At 33.6% G+C, this 16324-nt stretch overlaps 2 protein-coding genes across 2 annotated transcripts in view; one reads left to right on the top strand and one right to left on the bottom strand.

The window, feature by feature from the left end:
• The window catches only part of LOC126979894 (maltase 1-like), a 36589-nt gene extending 22634 nt beyond the window's left edge, over positions 1-13955 (bottom strand). Inside the window, exons 1-2 of the mRNA XM_050829471.1 lie at positions 13881-13955; positions 11440-11601 (exon numbers count right to left, since the gene is read on the bottom strand). Coding sequence (XP_050685428.1) covers positions 11440-11601; positions 13881-13947 — 229 coding nt within the window. The 5' untranslated portion in view covers positions 13948-13955. The remainder of the gene's footprint in view (positions 1-11439; positions 11602-13880) is intronic.
• The window catches only part of LOC126979932 (uncharacterized), a 135276-nt gene that overhangs the window by 44275 nt on the left and 74677 nt on the right, over positions 1-16324 (top strand). The window lies entirely within an intron of this gene.

The following is a 16324-nucleotide window of genomic DNA, read 5'->3' as shown; positions in this document are numbered from 1 at the left end:
CTATCAATCTTATCATAGTTAATTTGACTGTTAGTGGATTAGCCTTCAATAAAGCTAAGAAATAGTGGCCAGCAGTAGCTCTTTTTTTTTATGGGACGAGCGTACGGGTCACCTGGTGTTAAGTGATCACTGCCGCCCACATTCTCTTGCAACACCAGAGGAAACACAAGAGCGTTGCCGGCCTTTAAGGAAGGTGTACGCGCTTTTTTTGAAGCTACCCATGTCGTATCGTCCCGGAAACACCGCACAAGGAAGCTCATTCCACAGCTTTGAAGTACGAGGGAGAAAGCTCCTTGAAAACCGCACTGTGGAGGACCGCCACACATTCAGATGATGGGGATGATATCCTAACTTGTGGCGTGTCGTGCGAAGGCCGTAAAATGTTCCTTTCTATGTGAGAAAATTTTATCTCGAACATTTTTCAAATATTGATATGTGTAGGTGAATTGTTCCACAAGTTGTTTAAGTAATAATTTAAACCTGAGGTATTATGAGTATGAGTAGTTAAAATTGTGAAGGAAATTCTTTGGTTGTATTGCTTGAAACAAAATATTAATTACGAACATTATTTTTAAAATTGAAATACAAAGAGAATTTGAACACAAAATTTAGAACAATAATAGAAAAAATATTTTATATCTTTAAACGAGCAATTCTTGTATATATAATCTGAATCTCGGAAACGGCTCCAACGATTTTTATAAAATTTAGTATACAGGAGATTTCGGGGGCGATAAATTGATATAGCTGGGTTTCAATTTGAAAATATGTAGTTTTATCCGTGTTTTAATGAGAATCATTTACATTACATTAGAATACAAAGGTTAATTTCGCCACTTTGTTTAAAAATAATTACATATACAATATATTGTATAATTATAATGGTGTATAAATTTCTCTGGTAAATTTGCTTTGTCTGATTGCGCCCATGTTCGCCTTTAGGCAGCTTTACCCGAAGAAGTGTTTCACAGCCGAGCGTGATAGCTCAATCTTATTCAAAACCCTTTAAACGAGCAATTCTTGCATATATATATCTAATATATAAAATTCTCGTGTCATGGTGTTAAACATTGAACTCCTCCGAAACGGCTTGACCGATTCTCATGAAATTTTGAGTGCATATTGGGTAGATCTGAGAATCCGACAACATCTATTTTTCATCCCCCTAAATGTTAAGGGTGGTCCACACGAATTTTTTTTGACATTTTTTTTTAAATTTGTTTGATTATGAGTCGGCATTAAAAAATACATACAACTTCAAATTTTCACACATCTACGATCAACAGTTACTTTTGTATCGCGATTTTAATATCGGCAATATAACGTTTGCTGGGTCAGCTAGTATATATATATATTACGTTTTATTAAATTACTTCCGATTTTTGCATCTCAATCTTATATAATAAAATAACCTTACCGATGATAAGTCACACCATCTTTTTTTGAATCGTTAATGTTAAACTTAAGAACTTTTTATAGCACACTTAGGCTTGTTGATTGTCACACGATTAAGGCGAAGAGTAACAAGAAAACACGCAAACATGGTGTTTTTAGACAAGTTTTGTGGTGAAAGTATAGCATTTCGAGCTATGAACACTACTTAATCCTGTTACACATATCCTTAAGTCAACAAATAATACCTACAATTAATTGTAGGTTGCTAATGCTTGCTGTTGGTTATAGTTAACACAGCCGAGCCTTTTTGAACTACCACTTTTCTTTCAAGTTAAACAAGTTTTTTGGCATGTCGTGACGCATTTTTTTGGTACTTCTCTCAGAAAAGTTATTCTTATAGCTTGTACTTTTTTGTGTAGGTTCATTTATTCAGATTAGTAGTGAATAACGAGGATTGTATGCATATAAACTGTTTTCCACCCAAGAATTCTGAAAATATTATCTTTGTTACATATATGGCGGGCCGGCAGCCGTGAACTCATATCGCTCAAGGTCGCTGGCATTTAGTGTCGCCTTAAGGAGAAAAGTGTGCTTACAATGGCTTTAAGCACACTTTTGCCGTTCCATTATCAGACTGCGAATGATATTTCCATATGTATAGAACGTCATTGCAAGAGATAAATAAAATGAAATCGTGCAAATTTTACTTAACGGTCCTTACATTTGTCATTCTTGGTTACAATGTATATTTATGATAAGATTATAGTTATTACATGACACTGAAAACAGAACCATTTAATTATTAAGCATATAAAACTTATTTGAGTCTTACTAACTACGCTTCTTATCTAATAAAACCAGCCCAATATATTTTTTGATACTATTTTTATTTCATCAAACAACATTGTTGGAAATTTACGGGAGTTCAGTTTTCTATTCACCATTATCTGCTTTTTTATATGTTACATAGGAGATAGAGAAATAAAAAAATATTAAGCGTCACACCAGTGGGAGGCTCCTTTGCACAGGATACCAGCTAGATTATGGGTATCACAACGGCGCCTATTTCTGCCGTGAAGCAGTAATGTGTAAACATTACTGTGTTTCGGTCTGAAGGGCGCCGTAACTAGTGAAATTACTGGGCAAATGAGACCTAACATCTTATGTCTTAGGGTGACGAGCGCAATTGTAGTGCCGCTCAGAAGTTTTGAGCTTTTCAAGAATCCGGAGCGGCACTTCATTGTAATGGGCAGGGTGTATCAATCATCTTCAGCAGAACGTCCTGCTCGTCTCGTTCCGTATAGGCGTGGATAATGCATAAAATACTATTTACGTGTCTTATAGGGCAACTGGGAACCCAAGTGCTAGCAGTCATTTAGACCAATCAGCTTAGCTATCCAACGCGAAGGTGCCAGTATTCTTGGTACACATCCTCTTAGTCATACTGTTTAAAAGTTTTACCATTGTTTTGTTGTGAAAAAAATATACAGACTGAGAGTAACTATTGTAAATGTGATGATTATAATCTTAGATTAAGGATTGGTCTCCGATGTGCTCCAACTAGATACCGCACTACCTAAGAACAATAGCTTTATATTACGGCAACTGTTAGTTGCTTGTCTGCGTGCATCTTGACACGAAGTGGCATCTTTCAAATATTGTCACATATGCTTTGTGTTAATTACATTGAAATTAATAAAATATATAATGCTTAATAATGATATGTGATCCCAGTGTCTTTCGTATTTCTTGTAGTATTATTTTTACAAAGTTTAACTACGACACTCGGTATTTTAGTTTCAATTATTAGCAAAGTTTAACAGAACATGTGGCAACGTCAACGTCAAACATTGTTCGAGGCGGGCTCGAGTACGCCCACTTGTGCGTAGTATTAGTTGCCGCTCTTTGCGACTACGCCTGCGGTATCTAGTTGGAGCACAGCGAAGACCAATCCTTAATCTAAGATTATAGTTATTTTAATATTATTTTATTTTATTCGTATTTGGTTTTTTGAAAATTTTATTATTAGGTTTTTTTTTTATTTTATTTTTAAGTTAGCTCTGATTGTGTGTTATTTGTTCTTTGTACTAGAACCAGATAGTTGACTGTTACAGCTTGTTGGATCTTATTATATCTTGTCGCTTTTCTTTTTCGTTTTTACTGCTTCTAACTAGTATCTCTTTTGCAAGCTGTGGCAATCCCTAAGTTGGTCTACAATTTAACAATAATATGTAAATACCTCATTGTGTTTAGTTTAATAATGATTTATTGTAATCCGTTGATTGTCCTTAAATAAATAAATATATTATAATGTTACAAAATATCTTATTAGTCTCGTACATTATACAAAGTTTTACAACTGAATTAAACGGGGATTTGGTTTATTTGCCTGAATATTTTTCGAGCCCGTGTTTGATGTAGAACCAGGTCACGTTGAATCGATAATAATAAGCCTATGCTGTAGAAGCTTGGACTGTGGCTCGTAGACGTTGAATATCAAAATCAGTGCTTAGACAACGAATAGGATTTGCTCAGATTATAAGCTTTGAAGTTACTCGGTGCTTGAGATATTATTTAATGCGACTTCTATTAGTCTAATATTATTCTACGGCCGTTTTCAATAACATATCTATCCTTAGTTTGTGACATTCATAATGTTAACACGAGGAACAAACATAAACTCGTTATGCCTACTACTCGGTTGGGTCGAGTTAGTAAGACTTTTGTTGGGCGATGTATATGCTTCTACAATATGATCCCAGAAAATGTACAAAACAAATGTGTTACGACATTTAAAAGAATTGTTAAGAAACGTTTGTGTGGGAAAGGTTACAATAGCATAAACGATTTTCTTAATGACACCATGGAATGGGAATACAGCGAACACCCTCAGGCTCTTTAATTATAAATGTTTATTGTACGATATCACATTGTAATCCATATTTTATATTTAAAAAAAAAGTCCGCTGAGTTTCTTGCGCCCATTCTTCTCAGGTCCGAGGCAGTCTCTTTTGAATGGGTGGTAGTTTTTGACGTTCAATGATTTTAAATCCTATTTTGAATAAAAATATTTCAATTTGAATTTGAATTTAACTTACTAGAGGTAAACAAATGTATCCTTTTAGCGTACATTTTAATAACCTATCGAAAGATAGCATTGGACATTAATAATACTATAACTATATTGGACATAACTATGGATAGATAAGATCTTGTCATTAAACGGTGATAGCAATATATCTGTTACTGAGATACGTTATTGAAAACGGCCGCTAATCAATAATTATTGAAAGTTTCGAAGTTCGTTAATTTTCATGTGATTTATAATTCATTTTATTTTGTCCTAATTATTTTAGTTGATTTAACACGGTAACCTAACTGGGCTTCTAGTGTATTTATCACACTATTATTAATTTTTATTCTTTATATTATTCTTAATTTTATTAATTATGGTTTTCTGTTATTTTAATCATTGTCGATTTAATTTGTACAAGCTCTCAAGATTCGATACACCCTGTTCTTCTCTCTCGCCCGGTACTCTTTCATAAACAAGTCACCTATTTCTGCCGTGAAGCAGTAATGTGTAAACATTACTGTGTTTCGGTCTGAAGGGCGCCTAAGCTAGTGAAAGTACTGAGAAAATGAAAGTTAACACCTTATGTCTCAAGGTGACGAGCGCAGTTGTAGTGCCGCTCAGAATTTTTGGGTTTTTCAATAATCCTGAGCGGCACTGCATTTTAATGGGCAGGGCGTATCTGTTACCATCAGCTGGACGTCCTGCTCGTCTCATCTCTTATTTTCATAAAAAAAAAACTGGAAAGCAAAGTCAAATTGGCTTTGAAAGATGCATATAACAGTTCTAGTATTTATCTTACATCTGGTCTGATGTGCGTCAGTTTCAGATGATTGAGTTGGTCCATGGTACCTTAATGATCACCAGACTCTGTTTTTTTTTTTTTTTATGGAATAGGAGGAGAAACGAGCGTACGGGTCACCTGGTGTTAAGTGATCACCGCCGCCCACATTCTCTTGCAACACCAGAGGAATCACAAGAGCGTTGCCGGCCTTTAAGGAAGGTGTACTGTTTTACATTTTTGTTAATGTAAATAATATGATGTAAATACACATTTGTCTATAAACGTAGTGTAAATACAAAAACACTGTGTATAATTTTCCACAACCGAGATAAATTACTCGCCCATTATTGCGTTTGTCAACAGGCATTTATATAAATTCGCGATTAAATACAATGTTTTACGTTGTAATGATTCGCTTGTAATCACGTAGAGGATGTCGATCATTATAATGTCGTTAATAAATTCTGGTGAATAACATTTTTTGCTGTCAATATCAAAATATTGCGTCTACGCCAGCAATCGTGCTTCCCACCATGTTCACGGGAGGTATTACGAGTATTCGCACGCTACGATAGTTTAAGATACTTTTTTATGAGAATAACTGACGACACCAGCAAGGTGTTCACCTAATGGTAAGTGACAAAGCCTGCCAATTTCAATGAAGTGTCAAATCGTAATAAGGATCAAAACAACTTTATGTAAAAAAGTTGTTTGTATTCTTGTAACACAAATTGACGTTTCAAATCCGATTGTGATGCGTTTTTTCATAAGATTGAACGTCAATTGTTAGGATATGCGTATTCTGCAAAATTTTAATATTTCATTGAGTTGACAACTTACTCTTATCTTAATATTTTGTTTGTGTTCGTAAATATTTATGATAAGTCTTTTACTTTTAGATTAGATAGAATAATATAATAATAACCTTCTAGGGAAATGGTAAGGGAATACAATTCTTGAGCAAAAAGTGGATAGGATCGGAACTTAACAATTTTGAAAGTACCTAAATTGCATCCCAGGATTCTGGATAAACCCAAAATTTCCGAGCAGAATTGCAATTTTGCTCGTGACTTTGGGACAGAAGTCTCATTGGACTAGTAATTTTACAAGTTACGGCGCTCTTCATTACGAAACATAAATAGTGCTTGCACACTTCTGCTTGATGGCTGAAAAAGGCACCACTCTGGTACCTCTAGGTGGGATCCTGTGCATAGAATCCTCCGACTGGTAAATAAAGGATTCAATGAGAGTCAGCTGAATCTTGTCTGTATTGAAAGTACGAGTCAAGCATGTCGCCTAGGGCTGTCGATGCCACTATAGGAACTTCGTTTATGCATGGAGTATAGGAAAATCGCGTTGTTTTAGCAGCAGGTATAAGTCATAATTGGAGATAAGAATCTTCGAAAGCCCTACTAAATTGTTTATTATCGTGAGTACTTATTGCATGAGTAAGTGGTATTATCGTTGTGAATTCGCAATCAAGTTAATCAACACTTGATTCTTGACTTGTTGCAGAAAGTTTGATATTTATTTGTCATTTCCATGTTTTATTTATTTGTTTATTGGTAATCAACAGCGTTACAGTAATTATATAAACAATAATATAAAACATAATTCAAATGGCCATTACAGACTACTCATATTGACAATATTGTTTTACAATAGTGTTACAACAGCTGCCTCGTGTGTTTCTTATTCTCTGTGTGTATGTTTGTGTGTGGGTGTGAATGCGTACGTGTGTGTTTAGTAGATGTGTATATATTTATACAAATGAGTACGGCACTGTTTTAGACTGGTGTAATTTAATAATTTCACGCTTCAATTTATGCTTTTCTAACACGAGAATAACCAGAATATCATAGTTATTATTATCTCTATATATAAAAATCTATTGCTGTTCTATAGTCTCGCTAAAACTCGAGAACGGCTGGACCGATTTGGCTTATTTTAGTGTTGAATTATTTGTGGAAGTCCAGAGAAGGTTTAAAAGGTTGAATAAATATGAAAATACTCGGAATTAAATAAAAACAACAATTTTGTTTTTCCTTTTGTGTGTCCCCCGTCCGCGTCGTTGAGAAATCAAATTGAAAGAATAGTTTAAAATGAATAACTAATTAGAATTTTTATATCTTTCTAAATTTCTCAGGAGGTAAAAAAAAACTTAATTTTAGCTAACTATAGTTGGTAGACTAACTACAGTTGTTAACTATCTATCAGATTATTTTTATATAGATTGATAATTATTAAGCTTTGTCGCAAATTAAATTTCTGAACGCAAACAATTTTATTTGACATTTGACAACAACCTATATTATGTAGATGTGATAAATCTTAAGTTTTGTCAAAAAATAAAATTGCAGAACCTAACCGCACCACAAAACAAAACAAAAAATATAGTTTATCAGAAAACTTTAAAGTGATTAACAGACTGTATCATAACTGTGTGTGTCTGTGAATATCAAATTGAAACCCTATAAATAGCCAGTATCTCAGGAAAACTCTGTTTTGTAAGTAAGCAACATCATGTGTAATTAACCAAAAATAATAATAAATTTCATTCATAGCGAGCATTTTTTTTATTTGTTTTAGTAAAAAGGGATTGATTTTGTTTGGTTAAAGTTTATTTTATACAAAAGTTTAGGTCTTTTATTTATCCCTTGAGGCAGTACGAAGTTTGCCGGGTCAACTAGTATTATATAAATATTAAACATAAATAATATTATATTCTAATGAAATCACAGTCTGCCCATTGGCGCCGTCGACGGACTAACATTAAAATAGTTTATTACGCGTAGGTCATTCTCTCCCATGGAATATTGACCAGTTGGGAAAAAATACTAATACGATAGTTATTCTGACCTCTAAGCCACTCCTATAGGTTAATCTATACACAATGCAAGATATACAAAGTAACATATTATTGTGACAATGCCTTTGTATCGAAGGATATGAGCCATCAATAACTATGTTATCTACATGCGGACTTGACGGACAGTTTTTGTAAATTATTTACTGATTAGTAGCCACATATATATAATTGAGTAGTAGCCACATATGTAATGTACATGTACGGCCACTTTCAATAACCTCTCTATCCTTAGTTTATCTTACTAGAGGTAGAAAAATCCATCCTATTACGCTTACTTACATTTCAATAACCTATCGACAGACATAACTATATTGGACATAACCATGGATAGGTAAGATCTTGTCATTAAACGGTGATATCAATATATCCGTAACTAGAGAAACTTTATTGAAAACGGCCGTTAGTCGAAAACATTAAAGAATATATAGATAAAGAAAAAATATAGAAGATAAAGAAGTATGGAAAATAGATGCTCCTGGTCCACCTAATAATAATTCTTCATATTAAGATTGTATAATCTCACGATCAAGCTCTAAAGGTTGATGCATCCAATAGGTATATGATAATTTATATTTATACACTTTATTATTTATTACTTTTTATGAAATAATTTAAACTATTTAAACACGACCCATATGTTGGATGCAGAACATTACAAACTAATTTATTTTGTATATTATAAAATATTCTATTTGATTGAAACGAGTAGCCATCGAGTTTGTTGTATGTTCATCTCACGAACTCAACTTTTTACGAACATAATATGGTAAATTCAGTAATTGAAAAAATTGTAGATCAAAAGCTCTTAGGAGAAGCCTAATTGTATAAAGTTTATTTGACTTTGACTTTAGCATTTCATTCAAACAAAAGAGCGAGTAAAGAAGTTACTAAAGCATTACAAAACAGATATAACGCAGCTAACATATTAAATTTTTATCTACACCTATGCTTTAAATCCTCAAATGAAGATTCTAAAACAGTTTGCTTATTGCCAATATTAAAACACCCAATGTCCTAATAATCATTACATCATCCAAACGAGTGTTGTAATGAAATTCAGTACAACATTACAACACTCATTTGGATGATGTAGGACTGGTTTTTTTAATGTTAGCAGTAAGCTGTTTTAGAATCTTTTATAGAGGATTCATATTATTGGTCTTGTATGCAACTGTTGATAATTAGATATTAAAACACTCATGTGATCTCTCTCGGCTTCGCCCGTCGTGTGATAAACCCACATTTGTGTTTTAATGCCCCTTATTACACAACAGTTGCATTAATAACTAATAAGTAATTTAAACAAATAATACATATTATACAATAAAACTTTTTTTAATAAAAAGCTTTGTAGTATTCTGTCATACCATATCAAAGCCGCCTACTGTTGAAATGAAATTTTTTTTAACGGCGTTGAGCACTTTTCTTAGGATGGGTAGGTATAAAATGTTCAACTCGCGTCAGGACACGTGGCCTGATCGAAAATTCTTGAGACAGTCGTTGTAATTATGGATAAAAGTTGATTTTACTGAGAGACAAACTTTTAAATGTTAAATGTTCTGAAGTGTTAAATTTTTTATGTAAAATAAATTGTCATTTTTGTGTACGTTAGCGCAATAAATTAATATTGTATTTAACCACATAAATGATAGTAATTTTATACTGGTAAATAAAGCAATTCGTGCGAAATAATTCCATAACCATTACCTAACCATTCCAAAATATTCAAAAATGCACACCGTTATGTTCAAGTATTCGAACGTTAAAAGATCAGACAGACTAAAAAACCGCGTCATCAGAAGTAAAACAAAAGTCATTGACGTCAAATCCAAAATTAGAAGACTCAAATGGAGATGGGCTGGGCACATGGTAAGAGGACATGACAAATGGAGTAAGAAAGTGACAAGATGGTATCCCAGGGAAGGGAAAAGGAAAAGAGGTAGACCCCAGAAAAGATGGGAGGACGATATCAGGGAAGTGGCAGGAGTAACTTGGAACAGAGTGGCTCAAGAAAGACACGAATGGAAACGGTTGGAGGAGGCCTTTGCCGATTGGCAAACAGGTTCACAAAAAATAAAAAAAATACAAATACTAGAATAAGTTATTTTGTTTCTAATGTTTTATGTTTGAGTATTGTTAGTTCTCTATGTTAGTAAGGATCTGAATAAAGGCTATATTATTATTATTATTATTATTATGTTCAAGTATTCGCTTCTGCCGGCACTCCCGGAGTGCAACCCGTTATTTTTTATTTAGTGGCGACGTCACTTGCTTTGTAAATATGATGAATATAAATATCACTTCACACTATACTATGTTTCAGAAATCGTGTAAGTATATCACTCTCAAAAATTTTGCTCAATATGCCATAAGAAGTATATTTTTCACAATAAATTAAAAAAAGGCATGATTTCATATTCAGTTCACAGTCCAGTTCAGTATTATAAAGTTGTAGACTAAAGTGCTCAGTAATATACTAAAGCCAAAAACTAAAACTAGATAGCTGTGAAAACGTCAAAAAAATTGATGCTGACAAAACGGACGAGTAAAAAAAGAAGGACTCCGCATCGTGATATTAGCAAGTGAAGCACCGTTATGCTAGTGTGTGTGCGGTTACGGGGGATACTAGTTACACAATTTTTTCTCCCTAAAATAATTATATTATACTATTATATATAATTATATATAATTATATATGGCCACAAATACTTATATTTACTTTTTACACTATTTCACAACGCACGACGGCATTTTTAAAATATTTTATTGGGACGCAAACTGATCTGTCACAGACGATGACAATTCTCATAATGGCCGCCTGTAGCGTGTGTGTGTGCGTGGGGCTATGTATTTACACGTTAATCAGCTTGTTTTGGTGCTACACTGTTATGTAAGGCGACACGGAGTCCTTATTTCTTTACTAGTCCGTGGCTGACAGTTACACATGGGATAGAAAATTCGTCTATATTTCCGGAATTCCTCGCCAGTTTTGTGTCTATTTTAACTAAAATTGAAACGAGATAATGATGACAATTTGAACGCATTATTTTAAAATTATGACTCTTGTATGATTTGATATTTGATAATTTATGCGTCGAGATAGACTGTGACAGGTTGACAGTTAACCTCTATTTTGAGCAATGCACTCACACTAACTCAAAGTGACATACAAATCGCGAGTGTAAGTCGTAGTTTGTCACGCACACTAAAGTAATAAGACTAGCCTGTTTTTATCAATTTTCTATGAGCTACAGGCCCTATCTAGTCGTATAAATATATTAAAATATTTGTAAATAATTCAGTACACTTAAATACAACCTCTTAGATCTCCTATTCCATCGTTGTCGCTGTCTTTGAAAGACCTCGGGTAGATCTGATAGAGGACGCTATGTTGCCACCAATCCATGGTCTGCAGGTCAGGAGGCTCTTCAATTCTAACTTCATTGTTACGCGAAGTCAGTACTGCCCAAGTTATTCCACCTGGAAATTTGGTCAAGATTTTATGAATACAGATAATAATTTGAAGAAATAAATATTATGACTGTTCATTGTCAGTACATTTAATATACGTTCACAAAAATCGTCACTTTTTTACTCTTAATAGTTTAATTTACATTATTTATAACAGTAGAAATAAGGGATTCCCCTCGGCTTCATAAGATACATAATAGCTTTACAAGTAAATGTATACACTTTTATAATAAAGTTCCAGCCACTGTTCAGGCATTATCTATAAATAAATTTAAATGTTTTTTAAAAAAAATGTCTCTGTCGTAAATCCTACTTCTTCACAGATGAATATCTAAGTGATCCGACAGTATGGGACTAGATTATGAATGGACACCACAACGGCGCCTATTTTTGCCGTGAAGCAGTAATGTGTAAGCATTATTGTGATGCAGTCTGAAGGGCGCCGTAACTAGTGAAATTACTAGGCAAATGAGACTTGACATCTTATGTCTAAAGGTGACGAGCGCAATAATTGTAGTGCCGCTCAGAATTTTTGGGTATTTCAATAATCCTGAGCTGCCCTGCATTGTAATGGGCACGGCGTATCAATTACCACCTACCAGTCCTTTATTTTCAAAAAAAAAATGAAGCACACGATAAACTTATTATAATTAAGTAACAAACAATAATTAAGTGATTTACTTAAATAAATTTTAAGCTCCTTTAAACTTATTAAAACTTAGGTCATATTACGAGTAATTTCTGCCGGGATCTGTAGATAGATAGAACTTAGAAATTCTAGTTTATAGTTTGTTTGTATTCAGTGTGTCTCATGTTTGTGTTCTAGTCTCATGTAGGTCGTGTTTGCCTTTAACTATGACAACAATTAGCTTATGTTTTTGTTCTGAACTGGTGATACATTACGTGTAGGTGATCCAAATTAAAGAGAGTACAATATTATGCTTAAATACAGGTTTTTGAAGTGTATATCATACAGTATTTTTGCTTAGAGTAGTAGTTTAGATTAACTCCAACTATGTAGATACCGCAGGCGTAGTGGAAAAGTGCGGCAACTAATACTACACCCAAGTGGGCGTACTCGAACTAGTCTCGAACAATGTGTGACATTGACGTGCCACATGTTCTGTTCATTTCTAATAATTGTAATTTAAATTCCAGGTTGCGTAGTTAAATTTTGTAAAAATAATACTAAAAGAAATTAGAAAGACACTGGGAACACATTTCATCAGTAAGTATTTTGTATTTTATTAGTTTCATTGTAAAATAACACGAAGGGTGCCTATATAAGTTTCAAAATTTGAAATTTGCCATTGAGTGTCTTGACACTCACACAAGCATTCTTAGAAATAGCCCACACACTACAATATGAATTTAGAAAAACATACAGCTTAGTTATATATAAAAAAAAGTTATTACAGATTAGCTTTTATATAAGCCATTTAAGTTTCCATATTTAGATCCATTTAAGTTGCCGTAATAAAAATGCTGTTGTTCTTAGGTAGTACGGTATCTAGTTGGAGCGCAGCGGAGACCAATCCTTAATCTAAGCGTAGTAGTATAAACGTCAAAAAGTATTTTATACTAACAACAAGCCCAACGTTTTGTTGTTCCGACGAAACTGAAAGTTTTCGATAAACTATATCGTACAGGTTTGTTTTATTGTTGCAAGAGATGACTGGAAAATGAACTGTGAAACGCATCGTAAATATAAGCGAATGTATCTCGTGCTTTGATGAAAGGTTTTTTTTTATGAAAATAAGGGACGAGACGAGCAGGACGTTAAACTGGTGGTAATTGATACGCTCTGCCCATTAAAATGTAGTGCCGTTCTGTATTCTTGAAAAACTTCAAAAATTCTGAGCGGCACTTCAATTGGGCTCATCACCTTGAGGCATTAGATGTTAAGTCTCAATTGCCCAGTAATTTTATTAGCTACAGCACCCTGAAGGTAGTTATAGAAATAGAAGAAATATTATAGTATTTCGGTCTTCGGACCGTATAATTACACATTACTGTTTCACGCCAGAAATAGGCGCCAAGAAAACTTATGGTAAATTATTCGCCGTAACGAAATCGTACAATTTTTCTTTTCTTTTTATATTCAACGTTTTATTTTAACTTCTTTAAAATTGTCAATTTTATCAATTTTCAATTTTGTCAATAATCAAAATAAAATTTTACGGTGAGTTAAAACTTTTTTTTTCTGAGAGCTATATGATTGATGGTGTGTAAATGGAGCCACTTAGATCAATATATAAATGTATTCTCTATATAGTATCTTTATTTACCTGCAATGAGACCTATTCCGAGCACTACAATAGCAGTGACGGCCAACACTTTAGCGGTGGAAGTCATGACTGACACTGAACGTACGCGCGCGGCGTCACTTCGCGAAATTAACTAGCATTACCACTATCTCAATTGGTGTATACTTCGACAGGGTGTTTCAAATTTTCAATGTTGTATAAATTTTGTGTAGCACTAAAATCCATTTCAGATCAGACAACATTTATGAACTATATTGGCAGTATAAATCAAATCAAAATCACTTTATTCATTCGGTCAAGTTTAAGGTAAATACTTATGAATGGCAAAAGTATTTTTTTTTATATAAGATGGGACAAACCGGCAAGAGGTTCATGGGATGGGGAGTGGTGAGGCATATGGACATCTGAAACAACAGGTTTGAAAGGGATGCCTTGCTGAAGTGATATCTATTTTCAAAATATTTATGAAGCAATTGACAGTAGTGTACTAAAGAATTTCTTATTGAAAACAATTTTATCTTTTAAATTTTGTTGCCATATTTTATATATATCTATTGCCATATTTAACCATAGACGTGTACACACACCCCGGCAAACATATATATTTTTAAAATACATAGTTTATATTCTAAATAGCTAATTAATAAGTTATTGTAAATTTGTTTAAATCATAAGTAACAGTTACACTTTTGTTATAGTTGGTTCTTAAATTTATTCCAAAAAACATCTGAACACACTAAATATAATCACAATGGATATTGGAATTTATATTATAAATAAATAGTACATAATTTTATTGGAATCATATAGCGTCTTTACATTAACATGTCTAGGTTATGCATTGATGATGTCCATAACTGTATTTTCCTTGAGGAAAGTATGTACTCAACGCATCCCATGACGTTTTCTTTCTAAGCATATTGGCAGTAGTGTGTTATTTTTAAAATTAGACCCAAAATTGCGTAGTTGCCTAAAGAAGTTTTATTTCAATAAGTTCATTTTACGACCTATTTTAATAATTCCAAAACACAATACTATTCCAAAATAATAGATATACTATGCACTAAAAAGTATAACAATAATTGCGGTAAAAATAATCGGTGTCCTCCCGCCGCGGACCCGCTTTCGCCGGTCACGTCGGGCGTGCGACTCAAGCACATCTCAACTATAACTACGTATGTAGTTACAAACCTACCTTGGCTGACCAAACTCCAAACATGCTCCAAAAATAACAATAATCGTAACTAGAATTGGATTAAATAATTAGATTGTCTAAGAATACGCAATTATTTTTATACTTTTCAGTGCATATTATATCTACTGTTTTGGAATAGTGTTTTTGGTGTCAGTTGCTTTTTTTGTTAATTTTTATTTTGATTTTTAGTGAATCTAAAGTACACTAACTAATAGTTTGTCTAAATATGTGTATATCTACTACATTTTGCACGTAAGCGCATTGCAATTTGATTACAGACAGTTAGAAATTTTGCACCAGTGGGAGGCTCCTTTGCACAGGATGCCGGCTAGATTATGGGTAGTGAAGCAGTAATGTGTAAGCATTACTGTGTTTCGGTCTTAAGGGCGCCGTAGCTAGTGAAATTACTGGGCAAATGAGACATAACATCTTATGTCTCAAGATGACGCAGTTGTAGTGCCACTCAGAATTTTTGAGGTTTTTCAAGAATCCTGAGCGGCAGTGCATTGTAATGAGCAGGACGCATAAATTACCATCAGCTGACCATTCTGCTCGTTTCGTCCCTTATTTTCATTAAAAAAAGATTGCACCCTTACTGTATAATATCTTCTTACTCAATAAGGAGTTCCATTGATCATCGTATTTAACTACGAAAATTACTTGACCATAACGACGTTACGGTTTGCGTTACGTTACGTTACGTTTACTCAAATATCTGGGTAGCATAAGAAAGATTCGGCCGAGTATCGTTTATTTGCTCCTAAGAATTGAAGAGTTCCGTTATTTTGTCATGGATCCCAAAATTAGAACCTAATCAAACTCTCACCAAACTACCTTTGAAGAATATCAAACAATCAATCATCAAAATTAGTTGGAGCGATATTGAGTCATTCGTAAATTTGTCGCGCACAAACATACAGCAAATTTAAGACTTTTATGGTTTTCTCATGGATGCCATTGTCAGATCTGGACCAAACTACAATATGACTACACGGGAAGCACCTGCTTTCAAATAAAAAAAGGATTATCAAAATTGGTTCACCCAGTCGAAAGTTTTGAGGTAACAAACATAAAAAAACATACCGACGAATTGAGAACCTCCTCCTTTTTTTTGAAGTCGGTTAAATCCCAAGGTTTCCCATCCAGAGACCCCACCAAACTACAAGTACCTTGTTGTAGAACTACATTATTTCACAGAAACTGTTTTTGTATGTGCATAAAAATCTATAAACACATCCCAAAGATAATAAGAGAGGTATCGTCAAATAGG

The sequence above is a fragment of the Leptidea sinapis genome, chromosome 4 (genome assembly GCF_905404315.1).
Source record: "Leptidea sinapis chromosome 4, ilLepSina1.1, whole genome shotgun sequence".
Lineage (NCBI taxonomy): Eukaryota > Metazoa > Arthropoda > Insecta > Lepidoptera > Pieridae > Leptidea > Leptidea sinapis.
This window is presented reverse-complemented; position numbering and strand designations above follow the sequence as displayed.